The sequence below is a fragment of the Cimex lectularius genome, unplaced genomic scaffold, assembly GCF_000648675.2.
Source record: "Cimex lectularius strain Harlan isolate CLEC.00 unplaced genomic scaffold, Clec_2.1 scaffold27, whole genome shotgun sequence".
NCBI classification, from domain to species: Eukaryota; Metazoa; Arthropoda; class Insecta; order Hemiptera; family Cimicidae; genus Cimex; species Cimex lectularius.
Genome location: NW_019392670.1, coordinates 929,120 through 952,434, shown reverse-complemented (window position 1 = coordinate 952,434; position 23,315 = coordinate 929,120). Strand labels below are relative to the sequence as shown.

Genomic DNA, 23,315 nt, shown 5'->3' with positions numbered 1-23,315 from the left:
TCTTTGCAGTCCGTTATATGCTCTGCCGTGATAAGCTTTCCACACAACGGGCACCTACTCTGATGCCATTAGAATATACCATTGTGTGATCTTGGTATGACCTATGCGCAACCTGGTATGACCTTTTCTCTTCTAGAGCCAGCCTCAGCAGGCAAGGAGCCGATGCCATTTTACATTTATATAATTTATATATGTTTCTTTCGTTCCAGCGGATTATCCATTCATTTTTTAAAGCATTAGCAATTCTTCTTTGTAAATCCGCTGGACAACATGGGTGGGGTCGTCTGGTCCCGTCTAAGCTAAAGTCGCTGCCTTATCTGCCTGTTCGTTCCCGGTTATACAAATGTGCCCGGTTATGCCAGAAGGGAGTTTCTGACATTTGGACTAGTTTTTGCTCTTTTCTCTTCTTTTCTATGATTCTTGATATACTTTATTTTGTGTTTCAGTTCAACAGTGAGTTCCAGCATAAAACGTTTTTCATTGCTTTGTTCCAGCGGTTAATGACTCGTGGATTTGATTCAGTAAAATTAATAAACAGGACAGGAATCTCGATATGTTGTTAGAAGGGCTTGTTGTTTTATGTGTTCATTATACTCTCTCTCCTCTCTCTCAACATTTCACTCCTACTCGTGCTGCTGTTGAATGAAAATAGACAAACGCAATGAATTGTCAGTTATAACAGCCAGTTGTGTACGAAAGGGCTGTTAGGATGACGTTAATGGATGAATGGAGGTTAATTCAGTCTTGTTACTCTTGTTACAACATCATCGGTAAGGAAGTGAAGAAGGAAGAAGTTAAGGTGGCTGTAAATCTCTTTAACGCTACGAGCGAGGTATCAAAAGAAAAATTTATATTCTCTGAAATATCTAACTGTTCCTGAGTCGTTTTAACATGGAAAAAAATTGACTCCTATAAAATCACCATTTCTTTGCCTACTTGATCGTAAATATATTCGTCAAAGGCTAACATAATTGATATATCACGATTTGTTAAATAGTTTTGAGTTAGGGCTTCTTTCCGTCTAATTAACTTTTTTACGTCAAATTGACCGTTTTTCAACACAATTTAAACTTTTCTAACTTCAATTAACTTTTATAAATTTCAATCCATCTTTAAAGCATTAAAAAAACTTTATAAATAAATTCATTAGATTTTGTGGTCCGATTTACCAAATAACATCTTTCAATTAATTAATCTTTATGTAAGATATTGGCTGAGATAAAATAAAAATAAGCATGGAAAGAAAAATTGCTTTAGGGAATATCGGTACAATTCTTTTTAATTTTAATTATAATTAATTAATTTTCATATAGCTTTTTAACAACCCAGTTATTTTGTGTTTGAAAAATCTCAAATTGAAAAACTAACAATTTGTTTTTAGGTTTAATTTTTTATGCTTTTAATTTTTTATTTTAATTAATTTTCATTTGGTTTTTAAGAACCCGATTTTTAATTTATCAAAACAATCTCAAATTAAACAAAGAATAATTTCTTTTTATGTTTAATTTTTTATAATTTTTTTAAATTGTAATTAATTTTCATGTGGTTTTTAAGAACCAATTATTCTATATTTAAAATATATTTAATTATATTTGTAATTAAATAATAATATGAATTATATTATATATAATTGTATTTTTTTTCAAATGGAACAATTGTACTTTAAGTGCTTAAATCTCATATCATCCCCTTTTCTTTTGTGTTTTTTAATAAACAGAGTTAATTTGAAATTAAAAAGGGTTAATTTGACTGGAAAAGCATTAAAAATATAAGATTCGTATTTTAATTTGAGAGATGAGAGAAATAGTGGTTTTTAATTGTTTTGTTATTAAAATCTCGAATTAAAAGACGAAGGATTTGTTTTTACGTTTAATTTTATATAATTTATAATTTTAATCGTTATTAATTTTTATATTTTTTTAAATGCAAGAATTTTATTTTACGTGCTTAAATCTCAGATCTTATCCGGGTTTTTTTATTTATGCCTTAAAGAAGGAGTTAATTTTAAATTAAAAAAGAGTTAACATAAATTTAAAAAGGGTTAAATTAAAAGTCAAATTAAATATATAATACATAATACATACATGTTAATATTTCATACCATCCAAATTAAAAGAATCCACTTTAAAAAAGAGTTAATTTGAAATTCAAAACGGTTAATTTGATGTTAAAAATTGTTAATTTGACGGAAAGAAGCTAGAGAAATAAAATATCCTTCTTTTTTATTGATATTTTTTCTAAAATATAACATAATTGAGCTATTATATAAAAGAAGTTGAAAATTAATCATAATTAAAATTAAAAATGATCTGGAATTAATTATATGATACATAGTAATATTTCATACTACTCGTAATTTTTTTTATTCTTTAAAGAGAGAGTTAATTTAAAATTAAAAAGCGTTAACCTATAGTTAAAAAGAGCTAATATGAAATTCGAATATTTGACGGGAAATAGCTTTAACAATAATGGATACTTACTTTAATTTAAGAAATGGAAATTGTAGTTATTATTAGTCCATTTATTTTATACTAAAAAAAAACTCATATTAAAAGAAGAAGAAAGCAGCTTTATTTTTAAATTTATAATATAGTTTTCAATTTTCATTCTAATTAATTTTCATACGGTTTTCTAACAGCCAATCTTTTGTTATATTTAATTTTTTTCTTTAGAATGCTGGAATTTTATTTGACTCCATTTTAACGGGAAAAAGTATATTTCACTTCGTATAATGAAAGCGTCCCAGCTCTAGTCCCACTTTCTATTGATGGAGGGATTTTTCAGGGACTAGGGTAACAATGGAATGGAATTTTGGACGATGAGATACATCACTGGATACATTTATTGTACTTGGTACAATGTCAAACAAAAACCGAAGCTGGCTTTTCCCAACCCAGATTTTCCATTTGCACCCCCTTGCTCTTTATACGAAGGAGTGATAAATCTGTAGCCTTTTCACGTGTATATCGTTATGTACAAACCTGAAAGGGAAGTTTTTACTCCTTATCCTATCATCTATTAGACAGAGTATCGAAAAGAAAGAGTATGCAATCAAAGTACTGATCTGTCAGGTGAATAAGCCATCAATAATATCATCTTGCTACAAAAAAGTTTTATTAATAAAGGAAAAGCATTTACATAAATTAGTACACCTCAGAGACCTGAAGTCACCTCTAGACAATTAACTGTCAGGTACAACTCGTCCAAATGGCAAATGCGCTGCTTGGGACCAGGTCTGAGCCGAGTTCATTCTTTTTATCAAGGTTTCATGTAGTCCTCACTGAAGTGGTTTTCCATGTTCTCTATGGAAAAAAAATTGTAAACAAAATGTAAAGTAGAGAGTTTTGCAATTATTTCGTTAAACCACGTTTCAAAGCGTTCTACGCTTAAAACGTCAAATTTATAACATGCACTTATTTACAGGGCAGAACAATTTGCCGCTTTGGTTAACCGACTCGTTAACTCGTTAATCAAGAGGTTGTAACTTAACTTACTTCAGCCAAAGCAGCTCATTTATAACTTTACTTTTTTGCTGGTTTGCTCATCCAGGGTTCGAGACTAAAAAATCCCTTCAATAACTTATTTCTAAACGCTTTGTTATCTACACAACTATAATTGCTTTTTTGAGAGTTGTATTTTCGCTTGCCACATGTGCCTGGCCGAGGTTCCGGATATTTCTTGTGTTCTCCAGTAAATAAAGATTCCAGTTCTTTATTAATGTGGCTCTTTTTATGCCTCATACTCGACTTGGGCCTATGTGTTGTTCCAAGACTTTGTTTTTGGCTAGTATGCCTTCACTCATTACCCATATTAGATTTAGTATTTTTATAGATCCCAACCTTTTTAAGGTATTCAGGTAGTTCCAGGCCAATTTTGGCTTGATATCATTGAGCTGGAGGCCCTTTAGATTTGGCTATTCGAAAGTATTATTTGTGTTGAACCCAAATGTGCTGGGAACACACTAACCCGATGCAGAGCTATGCGACGCTACCCGATGCTACCCGACGCGAATACAAAGTCCAATTTTCCATAAGGTTGTATTACCCCCGTGCACATCTGCCGGATTCTATGCAGCGCTATTCTACTCTCCCCATTGTCCAGATTTTCGTCGGGCAGCATCGAGTACAGTCGAAGCCAAAAGAACCAAACAAACATTTTTATTTAAACTACATTTATTATTGTCTTTATATTAATTACAACATACCTATTTTAATATAAACCAAATTAACCGAGATCAAAAATTGATTAGTTTTTATTTTAAAAAAAATTAATTTTAATGGTTTGGTAGAAAATTGATCAAAACTTCACTAATTTCGTGGTCCGCTTGACCAATTAATACATTACAATTAATTAAGGTTTTTAGTTGAGATGAAAAAAAGTTAATGGCACGAGCGGGATTCGAACCCACGATCTTCGGCTAGATACGCCGCTGCTCTACCACTTGAGCTATCGTGACCTCGATCCACTCGGATATCAATTTCCTATCTTAACCCCACCTTATGAGTTTTCCCTCCTTTTTGCCATATTTCAAATGAATCAAAATTAAAATGAAGTACACTTCACTAAAGCTCTCCGTGGCCATTTCAATTGTCGAAGAGAATCCAAACCGATTACACGACATTTGAAAAATGGCAAAAAGGAGGGAAAACTCATAAGGTGGGGTTGAGATAGGAAATTGATGTCCGAGTGGATCGAGGTCACGATAGCTCAAGTGGTAGAGCAGCGGCGTATCTAGCCGAAGATCGTGGGTTCGAATCTCGCTCGTGCCATTAACTTTTTTTTCATCTCAACTAAAAACCTTAATTAATTGTAATTGATCAAAACACCGCAATACATTTTTTGATATAATGAGTTTAACTAACAATTTACTACACGGTTTCGCTGATAAAATTTAACTAACAATTTATTTCATGGTTTTGCTCATAAAATTACACCATTTTCGTCGAGTAGCTTCAGAACAGACACGCATATTTTTTGTAGTTTATTTCAAACTAAGTATATGTAATTTTGTCGTTATATCAATTACAACATTACTATTTTAATGGAAACCAAATTAAACGAGATCAAAAATTCATAAGTTTTTATAAAAATTATTTAATCATGACGGTTAGGAAGAAAATTTATCAAAACACCGGAATAAGTTTATTTAAAATAATTAAGTTTAACAAACAATTTATTACATGGTTTTGCCCAAAATAATGCATTAAATTCACTAATTTCGTGGTCCGCTTGACCAATTAATATATTACAATTAATTAAGGTTTTTAGGTGAGATAAAAAAGTCAATGACACGAGCGGGATTCGAACCCACGATCTTCAGCTTGATACGCTGCTGCTCTACCACTTGAGCTATCGTGACCACGATCCACTCCGACACCAACTTCGGAAAATTCAAAAGGTGCTGTTGAGATGGGAAGTTAGTGTCCGAGTGGATCGAGGTCACGATAGCTAAAGTGGTAGAGCAGCGTCGTATCAAGCCGAAGATCGTGGGTTCGAATCCCGCTCGTGCCATTGACTTTTTTATCTCACCTAAAAACCTTAATTAATTGTAATAATGGATTAAGAACAAAAGAGGGGTTGCGATTGCGATTCTGATTTGTGTTACACGCTGTGTGACTGTAAGTGCGAGCGCTTGACGTCGAAGATGTGCACACCCTACCAAAACGTAACAAGGCGTCAGGTAGCATCGGGTAAGTGTGTTCCCCGCTATAGGTGTTTGTACACATGGAAATTATAGCTGAGAGAGGCATGTACAAACCTGTATGCGCTGGATTGACAAGTTTAAGACCAAAACTTACTTTCTTAAAGTTAATTAGTAGATAAGAAAAGCAGGTCCTGGGCCTTTGTATCGATCCTTCTTGGAATGATGGAATGTGTGGTGGAAGGCGAAGGTGATGTGATGGTGTGTGATGGAGGTGAGATGGTAAGGTAGATGTGAGGCGGAGGCGGAGGATGGCCCAGGACAGGCATTTCTTATCTACTAATTTAATTACTAATTAAATTACTAAACGGGGTTTAGGGTATACCTTGTTTTATCTGTCATTCGAATAGACTGAATTTTATATCTGTTGTTACTTAACGGAAATCTCCGATGCCAGAGGCACTCTCTGTTACAAAATGATCCCCGAGGCATAAAGCAGATTGAATCTGTCAAATGCACTCGGCAAAGAACCGGTAAACATGAAAAGGAAATTCGTTCCCTCGTCAATCAGTTGTTTATTGACCATTAAACCATCTTTTGTCCCGTCGATCGTCATAATTCAATTCTTCACCCGAAAAGATTTTTGATCATCCATTTTTTTTTTTGTCAAATCCGTAAAATCATTGGAAATTATTTTTGTATTAACTAAATTCTATTTATTTCGACGAGAATATAATATGCCTTGAGAATGAAATGTTAACTTTATTATTATGGCGTAATTAACTTAATGAATTAAAGCTGCACATAGGATGACATCGAAGATCAAGAGATGTGTGAGACAGAGGTGCATCCTGTCGCTACTACCATTTAACATATACTCCGAAAACATATTTAGGGTAGCTCTTGATGATTGTAGGAGGGTGTAAAGGTGAATGGTACCCAATAAATAATATCCGATAGTCGGATGACGTCTTAATTGCAAATAGCCAAGGAGAACCACAAAACCTACTTATCACCGGTGTACCGTGTCACAAAAAAGAATTGAACATGGTTTAAAATTAAATGCGGCAAAGACTAAATGTATGGTTAGTCCATTTATGTTTAGTGGTCCAACTGACCAAGCTAATTATTTCAATTAATTATTCTTTTTATGTAAGGTGTTGGTCGAGATGAAAAAGTAGTGTCACGAGCGGGATTCGAACCCAAGACCTTCTTCTCGATACGCCGCTGCTCTAACCACTTGAGCTATCGTGACTTCGATCCTCTCGGACACCAACTCCCCTTCTCAACCGATATGGTTAACAATTAAACACCTATTACTGACGTAGAAACCTCCACGATGTCACCATAGAGAGGGTCCAAAAGATAATATACCTAGGCTATCTGTTAACCTATGGGGCTTGGTACTGTCAAATCTGCTATATGGCGTCGAAGCTTGGTCACCAACAGAAGCGTCTATGAAAAAACTCAAGGCATTTGAGAAGTAGCCTACAGAAGGATTCTAAAAATAGGCTGGACATAACCCATAACTAACATGGAGGTACTCAGAAGAATAAACAAAACAACAGAAATTAACACAACAGTGCAGCCAAGGAAAATTGGGTATTTCAATCATGTTTTACGTCACCCGGTTAAATATAACTGCTTAAGATTATTGTTGAAGAAAAAATCTTAGGGAGACCTGGTCCTGGTAAGAGAAGAATTTCGTGGCTGAGGTAATGGTTCAGCCAGAGCAATAGACCCCCTCTTTAGAGTTGCTGTTGACAGTTTGCGCATTGCTATCATGATGACTAACAACGTTAACGTATAGGGTACACAAAGAAGACCAAACCATCATTCGTAAATAACAAACAAATAACGTTAGAATCATTATTGAGAGTTTAGAATAACATTTTATAACCAATCGTTTGAAAATACAGTGTCCACCAAGACCCCCTTGCAGCCAAAAATTTTCAGCTCTTTGAAATATGTATAACTTAGTTAACTATTATAATATAATAACTGTATTATTTTCTACGGAAAATTCCACATCCACATAGGATACGGGGCCCGACAGGCCCAAGCCGTGCCCGGACCCGGCACCACCAAGCCATCTCGGGCCTGAGACAGTTCTTTCTCATAAGTTGGGTTGTTACGACTGAAATTAGGGAGGTCAAATAATGCCTTCAAAACTGAATTAATCTTACACAAGATGTTACTGCGTCCACTTTGGACCTACGGAATTGAACTGTAGAGTGGTGCCAAACCAACCAACATCCAGCTCATCCAATCCTTCCGATCAAAAGGCCTCAGACAAATCCTCACTCCCCACAATGACCTCAGCATTCCTTTTGTCAACGAACTGATCCTTCACCCGACCCTATGCCAAGAAGGCGTTCTAGTGGTCTTTTATGTCCTGGTTAACGGTACGGGCTAGGTATGGTCAGTAGAATCAGGTTGGCTGGGATCAACAATCCGTTGAACTATGAACCTCCATGTTCCATTCTCATAACAGTCAGAAAGACCGTATTTGCGTCTACGGGGTTGATATCACTGCCCCCAACCAACATCTTAAAACTCTAAATAGTTTTAAGTAGAGTCTTTTTAAATGGGTTTTTCTGCGTCACCATAGAACAAAGTTTCATAATCTATAATTATAGGATGGGCGCAATATTTTATTTTCGCAATGCTTCTTTTCACTCTTCTCGTTTTATTGGTGAAAACAAATTTAGTCTAGGATTAACATTTTATGAGACACAGAGGCGTTTATGGAATAAACCTGTTGAAATGGCCTCAAAAAAATTCTCGAATCCAGTTGAAAACCAGGCTTTGGAAAACCGGGTCGTTTTAGGTCAATTTGATACGTAGGGTAACCTTTGAAGTATGGAAGTCTTTTCACGGGACACTATGTATATTTTTAATATTTTAGGGGGGAAAATTTCTTTTGAGCCAGAAATGAAATAATCTTTCAAGAAATTGTTTCCCACCAATCCACGAAATACATTTAACACTTTTATACATTTAAATTATTATCATAAAAACTAAATTCACTAATTTCGTGGTCCGCTTGACCAATGAATATATTACAATTAATTAAGGTTTTTAGTTGAGATAAAAAGTCAATGGCACGAGGTGGATTCGAACCCACTTGAGCTTTTGAAAAATGGCAAAAAGGAGGGAAAATTCAAAAGGTGCGGTTGAGATGGGAGGTTGGTGTCCGAGTGGATCGAGGTCACGATAGCTCAAGTGGTAGAGCAGCGGCGTATCAAGCCGAAGATCGTGGGTTCGAATCCCGCTCGTGCCATTGACTTTTTATCTCAACTAAAAACCTTAATTAATTATCATAAAAACGTTAATGCTATTTTATACAATAAGACTATGATGTTGATCGTGTGTTTTTAGCCCTTCGAATAATTTTTGTAATTATCCCATCGCAAAAATATTTTAAGTAGAAAATCCACTGTGAAATTGTCAACAATTTCGAGGCGCCACCCTCCTAATTGCCTTGGTCTGTTGTCTTCCCGAGGAGAAGTTAAGAAGTTCCGTGTTGCCCTGGGACGGACTGCACAGAATCGATGCTTTTCTAAGTAGTTACGTCGTGGCCGCGTGCCGGTCGAAGAGATCGGCGGATAAGAAACGCCGAGCGAGAGAAACACAGTGGAAAGTGCGCGTTTCCATCAAAGTCTCGCTCCACTTGCATTTTATCAAGTCATCGGGCAATCTTCTCGCTCCTCTCGGGTCAGTTGAAATTAAACCTAATTAAAACAGTGATCTGATGTGCGGTAGGATTGGTATCGTCCTATTGACCATGCGTGGATGACTAATCTCCTACGTGTCGGATTTCCTCGTTAAAGTGCACTGTGCTCATGACGCTCTTTCAACGGGTTCTGCTTCCTACCGGATGAACTGTGATGAAATCTATATTTATACCAATAAGCAAGTATTATTCTTTTTTTAATCTTCTCGCTATGGCTTAAAGGCTTATTTAAACAATTAGCAAAGGTTAGCTTCACTCGGATGTTTCGACTGCCCAAGAAACTCCAGGTGCCGTTTGAAAGCTTCTTCATAAATAACTGAGATTAAACAGTTACCTTCAGCTTTTTACTACAGCACTGCGCCTGCTTTAAAACGATTTATGTCTGCACGGTTTTCTTCCGGTCAACATTAGCTTATGTTTGCAATCGAGACGCACTAGTGACTAGCAGACAAAACAAACCAAAAGTTATTGCAAACATATTATAAACAACTATGACAGATTTGTCGCCAAATGTTTGACCTGTCGATTTTCGTTTGTAATATCTTCTTTATGCTGAAAAATCACACAAACACACACACACACACACACACACACACACACACACACAGTATAAATCATCAGATGATTCTTCCAGAACCATATCAGGCGTTCGTTGATCTAGTTTAACTATATATTTATATTAAAACAATTTTTATATGAATATGTTCATAGATATCAGGGCATTAATTAATACTTTCAATTTAGTTCTTAGGACAAGAAATTCTGAGTTTTTTCCAAAATGCCAAAATTTAATAAATCCACATGGATTTTTCTGTATGGTGTCACAAATTGACCACTACTATGAAACTGTGCCGATGTTTAAATAAATTGAGTTAATGGCAGTTGTAGTATAAATAATTATATTTTCATGGTGAGAAAAGTAGAGAGAGGCTGAAGTTTGCCTGGAGATGGAAAGACGATGATCATCCAAGTCTACCATTCTAGCCGTGTTTTGATGCTACGCGAGTTTTTTTATTTCATTTTTGCCATTTTAGGTGGACCAATATTGAGCACAATATTTTTGCAACCCGACAAAATACAAATAAGTACATCGGAAAAGACAGGTTTCATATAAGACAAACAAGCCAATATTAAAAAAAGTAATTGAAGTGAGGAGCGTTCAAGAATGAGTTAGTTTAGAAAAATACCTTTTTCATGTTTTGCTTGTTTCGACCTTTATTCGGGTCATCTTCACGGCCTAGACAAATTACAAAACATATATTGATCGGAAAAAATACAATTTAAGATGTAAATATAAATTTTGTACCAAATATTTCATACTCACATAAAGAGTGGTGCTATTCTTGTGTGTCATATTGGTTTTGTGTGAAAGGGTTGTGAAACGTAAATATGTATTCTGCTGTTTTTATACGAATATGACACGGTGGTGGATGCGGAAATCTGGGAAAATTTCTTTGATCATAGGCGGTTTTATTTAACTCAAAGGAAATCGAGAATGAGGATTTTCTGGATTTGATTTGTGATTCAGCATTCAATATTGGAAAGGTAGTTAATTGTTAAGGACAATAAACGAAGGAAAGGGAAAAATAAAATTAAGATTTAATAGTTTATTTGCTTTATGATGTTGGCATAGCTACGGCTGAGTTTGCATGTATCTGTTCTGTAATTAATGCTGTGTGTTTCTCTGTAAATGTAAACTATTTCTAGAAAGTTGTGTTTGTATTAGTTTGTTTCCGTGTTTAGTATTTATATTTTGTCGAAATCAAAGTTATCTTGTTTTTCAAAGTGGTGTGTGGCCAATGCTGTGGGATTGGTTTTTGGTGTTTTACAGTAATAAATGTGTTTTTTATTCCGATTTTCTAGATATGGCAATAATTCCAATGTATGTAGTTGGACAGTTCATACAATTAATTTTATATTGTTGGTGTTGGGTCTAAAAAGTGTGTGTACTGTTTTATGGTTTTCAAAAGCTATTTTATTGTGTTCTGAGGAGAGAAATTGATTTAATTTGTGTGACAATGTGTGGATGAATGGAATGGACATGTATATTGGTTCGTCTTTGTATTATAGTGTTGGTGATGTTTTGTGTACTGTGGAGGTTGTTCTTTTCTGTAGTGCTGGGTTATAATTGTTTACGATTCTGTTGATTATGTTTTAGGGTAGTTATTGTTATGTAAGATTTCTTTGTATGTTTCAAAATTTTTGAGGTGTAAGGTCCCTTCACGAATTCACGTTTCACAACACTTTTACACAAAACCAATATGACATCACAAGAATGGCACCACACTTTATGCGAGTATGAAATACTTGGTCGAAAATGTATATTTACATCTTAAATTGTATTTTTTCCAATCAGGCTATGTTTTTTAGTTTATTAGGGCTCTGAAGATGACCCGAATAAAGGTCGAAACGTTGGCAAAAAATGAAAACGGTGTTTCTTCTAAACTACCTCATTCTTGACCGCTTCACGACTTCAACAAATTATGAAACAACAGGTCACTAAGAAACACACAATAAAAAAAAATTGGACATGGGAAACATGAAAATATACGCAAAAAAAACATAAAGCTCCATTGGAAACAATGTATCCACAAAAAACATAAAACCTTACGAAAAAACATAAGAAAACAAATAGTATTTCATATTATAACGATCGAAGAACACCAGACGACAGTAGAACATAATTTTCTCAATATGAAACAATGAACCAACTGAAGCATAAACACAAAACCCGACGAAACAAAACAAATAATTGTCTTTCATAATTTAACCAATTCCTTACGTAGAACATAATTGTCTCCACTGAAAACCCTGAATCGACGAAAGTATCAACATGAAACCGGGCGAAACAAATCAAATACTTGTCTTTCATAATGTAACTAACCCCACACATAGAACATAATTTTCTCCACTGAAAACGCTGATCGACGAAAGTATCATGAAACCGGCCGAAACAAATCAAATACTTGTCTTTCATAATGTAACTAACCCCATCCATAGAACATAATTTTCTCAGTTTGAAACACAGAACCAAAAGTAGCATAAACACAAAACCGGAAAACAAAATAAATAACTGTCTTTCATAAATTAACTAATTCCACACATATAACACAATTTTCTCCACTGAAAACCCTGAATCGACGAAAGTATCAACATGAAACCGGGCGAAACAAATCAAATACTTATCTTTCATATGTAATTAACCACATAATTTTCTCAGTTTGAAACACAGAACCAAAAGTAGCATAAACACAAAACCGGAAAACAAAATAAATAACTGTCTTTCATAAATTAACTAATCTCACACATAGAACATAATTTACTCCAGTGAAAACACTGAATCGATGAAAGTATCAACATGAAACCGGACGAAACAAAACAAATAATTGTCTTTCATATTATAACCAATCCCATACCATTATCGCGAGAAAGGACCCAGAAGAGGCGAGAATAAAACACCAAGTTTGTCTACTGAAAACACTAAATTGATGAAAGCATAAACATAAAACCTGATGTTTCATATTATAAAAAATGTCTTAACAAACTGCGAAGAGTTTCCACACTAGAGGCGGCGAGAATAGGCGAGACATTATCGATGTAACTCCTGATAAATGCTCAAAAAACCGGAAGGTCACATATTGACTATCTTTATTATTGATGTTAGTGTTTTTCCTCTTTCTAGTTTATTGATATTACATATCTTCCAACCGGCGAATTATTATGAACAAATTTTTATGTCAAATATCATTTTATTTTTTGTTTAATTTTTCGCTTACCATTCACCTTATCTATTACAGTCTTGTTGACCTAACGGGCGTGTTCGTCGACCCCGACGCCCATAACCAGTCGATAACAGATTACTCACAGTCTTACTTCGATCATTCCAACATACATAAGTTTTTTTCTAAATTGACTGAAAAGCTGATAACCTTTCGGCTATTTTGAGAAAATATGATCGGACTTGCTTTACCGATTTGATAGGACCGTGTTTAATCGTGCTTCAGAAACATCTCGAGTTGTACTTCCGTCGAAACATTTTTAAACAAGGAGGGGCTTATAGTCAATACATTTTTTGGCCAACTTAACGTATAGGACAGGAAGCATCTGTGCCTATCCCTTCTTGAACGTTTCAGAGATAATTTGTAAAACGTTACATAAAACAGGCTGAAATCGGATGCCGCGTCTTTTTACATGAACACCTAATTTTGAGCACAGGCATCGCGTTGATGTTGACAGATTAATTACTCTGTTCTTGATTCGATTCAGGTAAGGCTGCAGAGGCGATACTTTGAAAGCTTCAGCTTGCACATTTTATACACGTTTTGCATGTAAATTAAATTCTCATGGACTTTTATACTGATAATCGACTGGCACCTGTACATTTTTAAACTATTACATAAACACAAAACACCTAGAGACGGAATAATTATATATACTTTACACATCGCTAAAACCACCTATTATTTTTTCAAACTAATATTATATTATTATTGTAAAAACACTGCTAATGTTCACTCCAGCTAATTATGACAAAATGCACAATTTATTTTTATCTTTAAAATATTGTACGTATGGGGTTTTATGTATGGGGTGTATGTATACCGGGGTTTTACCTGCACGCGATCCAGGACAGTTTCTAGATATCTAAATGAAATTTGTAAATTTCAAAATATATGTTTTTATCGTTAATACATTAATATGTTAAACCAATAAAAATAAATCGTGCATTAAACAATTATATTAGACCTTGCGACAAATTTCAGAAAACTGAGGTTTTTCACCTCTCCAAATTTTTTTCAACGGTGAAACTGGACCAATATGGAAATTATATAGTCGTTTTTAAACATATTTTATTCAATAAATCATCTTTGTGTGAGTTAATCGTCTTTACAAGGGGTTCCTCAGTGCGTAATCCTTGGCCCCCCCTTCTTTTTCCGTCACTACCATTATGATCTACCGCCAATAAGCTCTTGGAACGATATCCTCTTTGTCAAAGACACCCAAAATGTAATCCCTTAAGTCCTGTATCGGATTGATTAATAAGGATATTAAGAGAATAGCTTCCATCCCACGGAGATCCCCCTCAACCTGTCAAAATCCTACCCATTTCTATCATCCTCAATTGAGAACATCCTTTGTCCAGAATTCTTTCCTGATCACAGCATGCACAATTTATAACAAACTGCCAATAGATGTGAAAAATTCAAAATTTTCATCGGTTTTCAAAAATCATTTTTGAAATGATGAAAACAGTCACTTATTTTCTTCTTGGGATGTCCAAAAAAATCCTCGAAAGGCTCCTTTTAAAACGTTTAATGCCCATCCTAGATACACATTCCTTCACACCAATTTGTCATCCGTCTTCTTCATTCGAAATCCGTTTCGGGAAACTTGACATTTCCTCCGCTCAAGAGAGCAAAAATTATTGCCTGGGGTCTGGAACAGGTATCCTTTATGAACTTAAACGCTTCCTATCTACTCCGTATTTCCTTATCCTTGAATCGTATTTAACTGACCGCTGCTTCAGTGAGATGCGGCCACGAGTAATCATATATCAGTCCAATACAAGCTGGCGTCCCTCAAGGGAGCATTCTTAGTCCGATACTGTTTTTCATTTATATTTCTGACTTACTCATAATCTCAAGACTATCATTACCACATACATGAATGGAGATGGCAATTTTGTCTTTTCACCCTAATCTACAACATCCAAGAACTCCTTGAATTTATCAAATACTGGTGCGAAAAGTGGAGGACAAGAATGAATGAGGAAAAACGGACATTTACACTGAAAAAAAGTTTTACCCTACAATGTACATCATCAGTAAGGAGCTACCGATTCCACTCAAGTCATCTACTTAGGACTATACTTAGACCGTCAAAATTTTACCCAATCTTTTCAATCAAAAGTCCTCAGACAAATTAGCCCAGCATTCTCATCGTTTTATAGAAAAAATTGGCCCTTAAAATATCCCTTAAAACTGTGCTCGAAAGTATTATAAAATTCAATCACAAACTGGTCAAGTTGTGTTTTTTTAATTATATACAGGATATTTTTGTTAACATAATTTTTGTTAACATTTTATTGACAGACCGGAGCTTTTAAGGGCTTTGAAAAGGAGAGAAAGAATATCATTGAAATTTATTTTTGAACATTAATATGTTTTTTTGTTTAGTTAAAACAAAACCAGTTTCACATCAATTGATTTATTTAATAATCAATCGGATATAAATCTTTAGGCATTGCTTGTTCATTTGGTCGTCATTGACAAAGTGGACGTGGTTGCCGGTGAAGTTTGCGGTATATCACAAGGTAGAGATAAAAAAGAACAAGGGTGCCAAGGTCGGAGCCTGAGAAACACTCCGCTTTGCTGGCAACCAGTAAAGGGGGTAAAACTCCTTTAGTTTCAGAAAAACTGTTCTAGAATGTTTTCAGGTTTTGCGTGTACATAATGTAAATTAAAGTATACTTATTACTTTTTTTTAGTTAAGCTCAGCGTTAGCAAGTTGTCAGTTTTAACCAAAGCAGTAATTTTTCCTCTTGTATTCCATGTTAATATTTTCTTTTAAACCCATATTTGTATAACCCCATCATTATTATATATTATAATACACGCGGTAACATATCGAAAAATGGTACCGACATCGGATCGTCGATTTTAATAAAACATTTTTTGGTGTTAATCGAAAAATATGTTATACAGTTTTGTATATGTTATACACAGTTTGAGTGTTCTGGCCAATGGACGCTAGGAGCTGAGAAAATTTGTTTATTAATCTAATGTAGGTACTTTTGTAAAATAGTCTGTCTTTCTTGTGATGTCTTTGAAGGTTATTATAAATCAGCAGATTTGCATTTTTGCGTAGAATAAAAACATAATAAGCCGGATTATATTAAATATATATATATCTTGATTCATTATAAATAAAACTGTTATATAAAAATTTGCGAAGTCAAAAGACGCTTCTTGTAAAGTAGGCCAAAAATATTATTTTTGAAAAAATATAACTTGTTTTAAGTACTCTGTAAAACCAATAAATACGAATATTCGTGTCATTAAAAAATAGATATTTTTGGGCTTGATAAAAAATAAAATTCATAACCCCTTTGGACTTCGTCAAGAAGTTTTAGATTTTGTGCTATATCAACAAAAATAATAAGTGAGAAAAAATATAAACGAAATCAACAAAAACTTCTCCACGGGGTCGTACAAGATATCGCCCTTGCGTGTGGAAACGAGGAATCGTCCTTGCCCGATTAAAAATGTTTTAAGTAAGAAACAAAGTGGATATTCATTTTCTACAACTCCTGAACAGACATTTTCAGAAAAGTGACAATATCACAGTTTTTAAATCAAATTTTTTGCCATTTTCCTTCCGATTTTTTTTTCAAAAATCACAAAAATGATTAATTTTGAAACGACTCCACAAATATACAACTAACTTTTCACAACTTTAGAACATTATAAACTATATGTTGTTTTAATATTCATTACAATCTTTACTTTATTTAAATTATGTAATGAGCTGGATTTGCAATATTTCAAAATGGCATAGATCATGTGTCGTGAGGAGAATTGACAGCTATCGTTGGTACCGTTAGGACCATAGTAGGTCGCGAGGTCATCTCTTCTTCAGTTGTCTGATGGCATATAGGAGTGGTTTCTATTGGATTAGGGGAGAGTTTATTGTGGAAAATTGAAAATGTTTCACTGATTATTTTTTGTACTAGAGGGATTTTGAGGTCACTGTGAAGGTTGATGGAGGCGTACTAAAGAGTATTGACTGTGGTTCTGAGGACTTTTGACTGGAAGGATTGTATTCTTTGGATGTTAGAAAGTTTAGCGGGGCCGCACAGTTCTAGTCAGTCCAGATTGGTTTTACTATTGTCTTGTGGATTTGCGTGCCAGTAATCTGTGGAGTAGTCGTCCTGTCGTTTTAACCGTGTGGGTTGGTTCAATGTTAGTCTTGAGTCTAGATGGAACCCAAGCTAGCGGACACAATCTGTTTTTAGGATGGGAGTTTATTGAGGAATTTTGCATGAGGGGTTTTGTTTCGAAGGGTGAATGATTCATGGGTGCTTCTGCTTACATTACATTTTATAGTTTGATCCATTAGGTTATTTAACGTAACATTTAATATAACTTAATATAATAAGTAAATAAACATAATTTAGTTTAACATGTGCCTGGAATCCTCCGTAAGGGATGTGGATCGGGATCTGAGGATCACAGCTGTGTCGTCGGCGAAGGATGCCAAGATGGTGGAAGGGTGAAGTCGGGGTATAGGTGTAGAGGAGGAACGACAAGTCCTAAACTTGGTCCCCTTAAAAAATTAGAATTGGAGACATAAAATTATACATTTGTTGATTTCTTCTTGACATTTTTTAAAGGAAGAAACATTCAGCTTTCTAACGGCTGGAATAACGTTTGATTTGAATAAACTCCAGAGGAGCTGTGACATTTAGGTGGAACACCAGACATCAGAAAAAAAATCCTGTTAATCCAGCTCAAAAATTAAAATTTTTGTTTGCTATAAAAATTCGTATTTAAGGGCTTTAAAATAAGCTTAAAACGAATCCAAATTGTTTTTTTTAAGGAAAAAATTTGGCCAATTCACTAAGGATTTTTTTTGTAATTTTTCATATATATATAACAACATTCAATACAATCCTGCATATTATTTTATTTTCCAAGGTAAACAAAATTTTTTAAAATCGTCTGATAAACGACGATATTGAAATACATACAGAATAAAGGCAAATGACTTTATTTTTTTACACGATTTTTCTCAGCTCCTATGGCTCATTGCTAGGGGAAAAAATCATTAAATTCGGCGTTCCACGTCTGTACGTTCCCTTTGTAAGTAATAAATTGAAAAACGTTACAACCGAGCTTTCCGTTGAACCCGTTGGAAAAATTCTCTTTGAAACTAACAATTTTGAAATTAAATATAATAAATTCAAAGGTCAGGAAGTGAAGTGAGATTGCAAGGTGTGAGGTTACACGGTTTCCTACTTTCGGCCTCATAACTTCTGCATACGCCCCTTTAATCCAAAGCCCGGGATTTCGTCGGGTTAAAATTTCTAATTATAATCATTTGAAATTGTGATAAGCCTAGGAGAATGAACAAATATCGTTGGTGAACCACCGACCATTCTCGATTTCGAGTAAGCTGGCTGTGGTGACAAATTGGTGATAATAGAAATCATCCCTTCTTGTTTATAAAATATTATATAAATTATTTACGACAATAGAGAATTTATAGAAAGTGTGATCGATTAAAAACAAATTAGAATAAATACAACCATAAAAATATCAACAAAGTTAACCTATTATCACCAGCTGATCTTCATTGAAATTTTTATATATTAAGATATTTTGATTTATTATTTTCTTAATAAAAATTTTAACTTGAAAGCAATCTAGTATAAACAATGTATAAATACAAAATTATTTTCCTGGGGTTCATTGTCCTACAACTATGATGAAAAAGGGTGTTTTGTCCTTCTGTCGGATCTACGAGATGGCAACAATTCCAGCCACGAAATAAGAAACCGAATATCAACTTTGCCTCTCAAAAACAATAAATACGAATGTACATAGCAAAAATGGACATTTTCAGGATGGGTTAGTCAAGGGGAATTTTTGTTTAATTAATAATTTGCATACCAGCGATCAACATAAAAATGGATAATTCCTCTGGGCTTTCTTCAAATTCAACGTTATTGGAGCCATTGGAAATTTGAATATTTGTTCTTTGAAGCTATGTCAGCAATGTTTAGATTTTACAACATTATAAATTAGGGAAATAAAGAGGAAATCAACAAAGACTCCTAAAATGTTCCTTTATATCGTATATACGTTTTATATGTCCAACTTTTTTTTTCTTTTTTTTTAGGGGGCCAAGCTTATGCCATAACATGTAGTTTGTAACGTTCTAAATTTGTGTAAAATTTCCTGTAGATCGATGTAGTCGTTTCAAAATTATTGGCATTTTTGAGATTTTTGAAAAAAATCAGGCATTTAGAGGCAAAAAATTTTAACTTTACTTCTTTCCAATGTTATCGCTGTTTTTGTAAGTATTAAACGGTGGCAAAATGTTTGGGCTAATTTTTTGTGTTTTATTTCAGCCAGAACTACAAAAAGAGTGGAAAATTGTGTAAATCGGAAAGTGTATAAAGTAATCCAGAGTTTCTAATTTTAGTCTCAGAAGGCAGCAAATTTGAGGAAAACTACCTGATTTAATAACGCTTCCAACGCACTCGTCATTTTCTTATTTAGTGGTTGTGAGACCAAGATGTTGATGACAAAAAGAGAAAAAATGGTGGTTCAAGGATTGCTAATGTTTGAGAGTGACTTGCTACTCGTGCTACAAACTTCACCAGTAGATTCTTGACCCTAAAATGAACAAAAAAGTTCATATTGACCATGGTCCGATTCTCAACCATTTCAGAGTAATTTCGCTTTTTATCGATTTTGAAAGATATCACGTCCTGGCGTCGGAAAATCGTGATATCTTTTAATCTAAACATTTCTCTTAAAATCTATAAGCACCGTTGAAATCCCCGTTAATTTTTCAATAAGAAGATGAAGGTGGCAAAACGTTTGGGTCTTTCTTCCTTGACCTTCTAGCTGTTTGTAAACTTCTTAAGCATTACATACTAAATGGGCATTAAATTAAATTAAAAAATTTCAATGGAATTATGATTTTGATTCTCTCTAAAAATTAACGGGGATTTCAACGGTGCTTATAGATTTTAAGAGAAATGTTTAGATTAAAAGATATCACGATTTTCCGACGCCAGGACGTGATATCTTTCAAAATCGATAAAAAGCGAAATTACTCTGAAATGGTTGAGAATCGGACCATGGTCAATATGAACTTTTTTGTTCATTTTAGGGTCAAGAATCTACTGGTGAAGTTTGTAGCACGAGTAGCAAGTCACTCTCAAACATTAGCAATCCTTGAACCACCATTTTTTCTCTTTTTGTCATCAACATCTTGGTCTCACAACCACTAAATAAGAAAATGACGAGTGCGTTGGAAGCGTTATTAAATCAGGTAGTTTTCCTCAAATTTGCTGCCTTCTGAGACTAAAATTAGAAACTCTGGATTACTTTATACACTTTCCGATTTACACAATTTTCCACTCTTTTTGTAGTTCTGGCTGAAATAAAACACAAAAAATTAGCCCAAACATTTTGCCACCGTCATCTTCTTATTGAAAAATTAACGGGAATTTCAACGGTGCTATTAGATTTTCAGAGAAATGTTTAGATTAAAAGATATCACGATTTTCCGACGCCAGGACGTGATATCTTTCAAAATCGATAAAAAGCGAAATTACTCTGAAATGGTTGAGAATCGGACCATGGACAATATGAACTTTTTTGTTCATTTTAGGGTGAAGAATCTACTGGAGAAGTTTGTAGCACGAGTAGCAATTCACCCTGTATATATATATATAACTACTAAGGTTACTGCAAATGATTTGAGGTTGAAAACATAACCTCTAAGGTTATTCTTTTGTTATATTGTAAAATGTACTAGCCCTATTAGATCTAGTTCTATATTGTTTCAATTTTATTATAATTATATATTTTTATATTAATTTTTTTTCTTCTAACCACTTGAGCTATCGTGACTTCGATCCACTCCGACACCAACTTCATTGCAACCTTACATAAAAAGATTAATTAATTGAAAGAAGTTATTTGGTCAATCGGACCACGAAATATAATGGATTTAGTATTTTAAATATTAAAAATAAGTCAAAAGTTGACAAGTTGATAGATTAAATTTTTATTAATTTATTAAAAGTCATAACAAATTTATTAGGGTATACACGCAAGCATGGGAATCTAGGGATGGAATTTAACTTTATCAAGCTTTCACTAACTTTTCTATACTGCCCTTTAATAAAAGCCGGTTAGACCCTAGACCGCGCTTGTATCGGGTGCTCTTTCAGTTCCGAAATAGCAATTTAGAGTTTAACATTTTTAACACGATTAACCCCAGTGATGATGATGTGAATAGCAAATAAGACTAAAATCTACTGAATATGAACTTGTACTGAAATACTAAATTACTCGTTCGCGTTGATGAGGTGAAAAGTTGACTTTATGTTGTTAAGCTTTTGGAAAAACTGGCTTCTTTTTTTTACAAACGCTTTGTCACTCGCTCTATTTCTCTTTGTACTATTCTTTATTTAAATATATTGTGTAAATTTTTTTCCAATTTATTTTTAAACGCTCACTTTCGTGCTTTGAGTCCAAATTTAATCCATCATCTTCTCTCTGTGTCAGTTTTTTTTAAAGTTAAATGTAGAAAAACGGACCTAGACGAAAATAAATTGGAAACATTTTCAATTTTTTTGTTTTTATTGAACAGGTCTTGGTGCCATAGAACCTGCACTTCCTAGAAGAAAAAAAAACCCTTCACTTGCCTACAGGACGAACGATTTCATACCAACGAAGAGAGATAGAGATTACTACCACACCTCTTCCTCTCTGGATCGCGCAAGGGTAATTAATATACATATACATGTTAATAATATTCATAATTATTACAAAAAGAACCGTTTTCGACGAAACAATATTGTTTCTAAATTTATTTTTATTATTTAATTTCATTTATTATTTTTATTTTTTTTTGGAATGGAAACAATTAATTAACAAAATATTAAAGGAACATCTGTTGTATATAAGTTTAATTAAAATAATGGGAAAAAGAACAAAAGATATTTTTATTGTATACGCAGTAAAAAGTATATATTAAAGGAGATCAATGTGTTTTATTATTTTACGTTACTATAAAAAAAGACCTTAAATACTTTATCACCACTTTATTCTTATCTTTAAAAAATATTAAATTATTAAGACTATTTTAGGGTCAAACTCGTTCTGAACCGAATTGTTGAGGATTTTGAGTATAGTTAAAGCTGAACCCTTTTAGAAGCGTTTGAGCTGAACTACACGTAATAATCTTTCTTGTAAAGTGGGCTGTAATGACTGCTTCCGGCGGCTCTGTGTTAATTATGCAATTAACTCCAAGGTGTTGCTTGTGGACGGAGAAGTAAAACGGGGAGATCTGAACAAAAATATTACCATTATTATTGCGTATTACCTCCTCTGGCATCGCAGAGAACTTTATGTCTCCTACCCATGGAGTATGAAGCTGTTCAACGCGTGTTGGAGTCGGCGAACGTTGTCTAACCTGTCTATTTATCATGTCCCAAAGTTTTTCATACGAGTCATGCCAGGAGAACCAATTCATTGCGGTAATCCCTACATCATCCAAGAGAAGTCGGGCAAACGCCGAGCGTTATCTCGCTTTAACCGGAAGTTGTCCTCAATAAATGGATCGAATTGGTCCCCCAGCTTCCAGAAGAACTTCAGAGGAGTGATGAGATTATCGGTCACTGGCATTTTAGAAAACATGTACACAAACTGTGCTAGTTCAGTGACGATCCCACTTTTAGGTTATGCAAGGAGAAAGAAGAAACAGCCACCCGTATCATCTCCGAACGAAGACTGCTCAATGGAGTCATAACCTGTGGTACAAAGAAAACCCAGGAAAAGGAACGACAGCCAATAACCTAGTAACCAAAACGATTGCACTGAACTAACGAACAAGGAAAGTACAACAAGCCAGAAGGCTGCAGTGCTTGGGGAACTAAAACCTTCGACTTCCTAGTATCTATCATCATCATCATCCCAAAACCCAATAAACCATCTTAGGAATTCGTACAGACTTCTCCCATTTCTAAATTAAATCATAAAAAAAATTCCCATTAGACGTCTCCATTCATTCTAAACTCTAAACTACACCACCCGTCAAAAAACCCGATTACTTCGTGTTTGCAGGAAAAATGGCCAACTTTGGAAATGCAGTTTTCTCAGCCTTTTAAGTCACAGACTTGCGCTAGGTCTCATT

General features: G+C 34.2%; 1 protein-coding gene across 12 annotated transcripts in view; it reads left to right on the top strand.

The window, feature by feature from the left end:
• Positions 1-23,315, top strand: part of LOC106667237 (nuclear protein MDM1) — a 136,203-nt gene that overhangs the window by 47,535 nt on the left and 65,353 nt on the right. For 9 of the 12 annotated variants that reach the window (XR_001340522.2, XR_001340523.2, XM_014395069.2 and 6 more), the window contains one exon: positions 21,771-21,904. The exons of 2 other annotated variants lie outside the window; for them this stretch is intronic. Coding sequence is in view for 8 of the 10 variants with exons in the window: in XM_014395069.2 (XP_014250555.1) it covers positions 21,771-21,904 (134 nt within the window). In the remaining 2 variants the exon portion in view is untranslated. Of the gene's footprint in view, positions 1-9,256; positions 9,557-21,770; positions 21,905-23,315 lie in introns of those variants that run through there. One more of the 12 variants, XM_024225254.1, reaches the window with a different exon arrangement.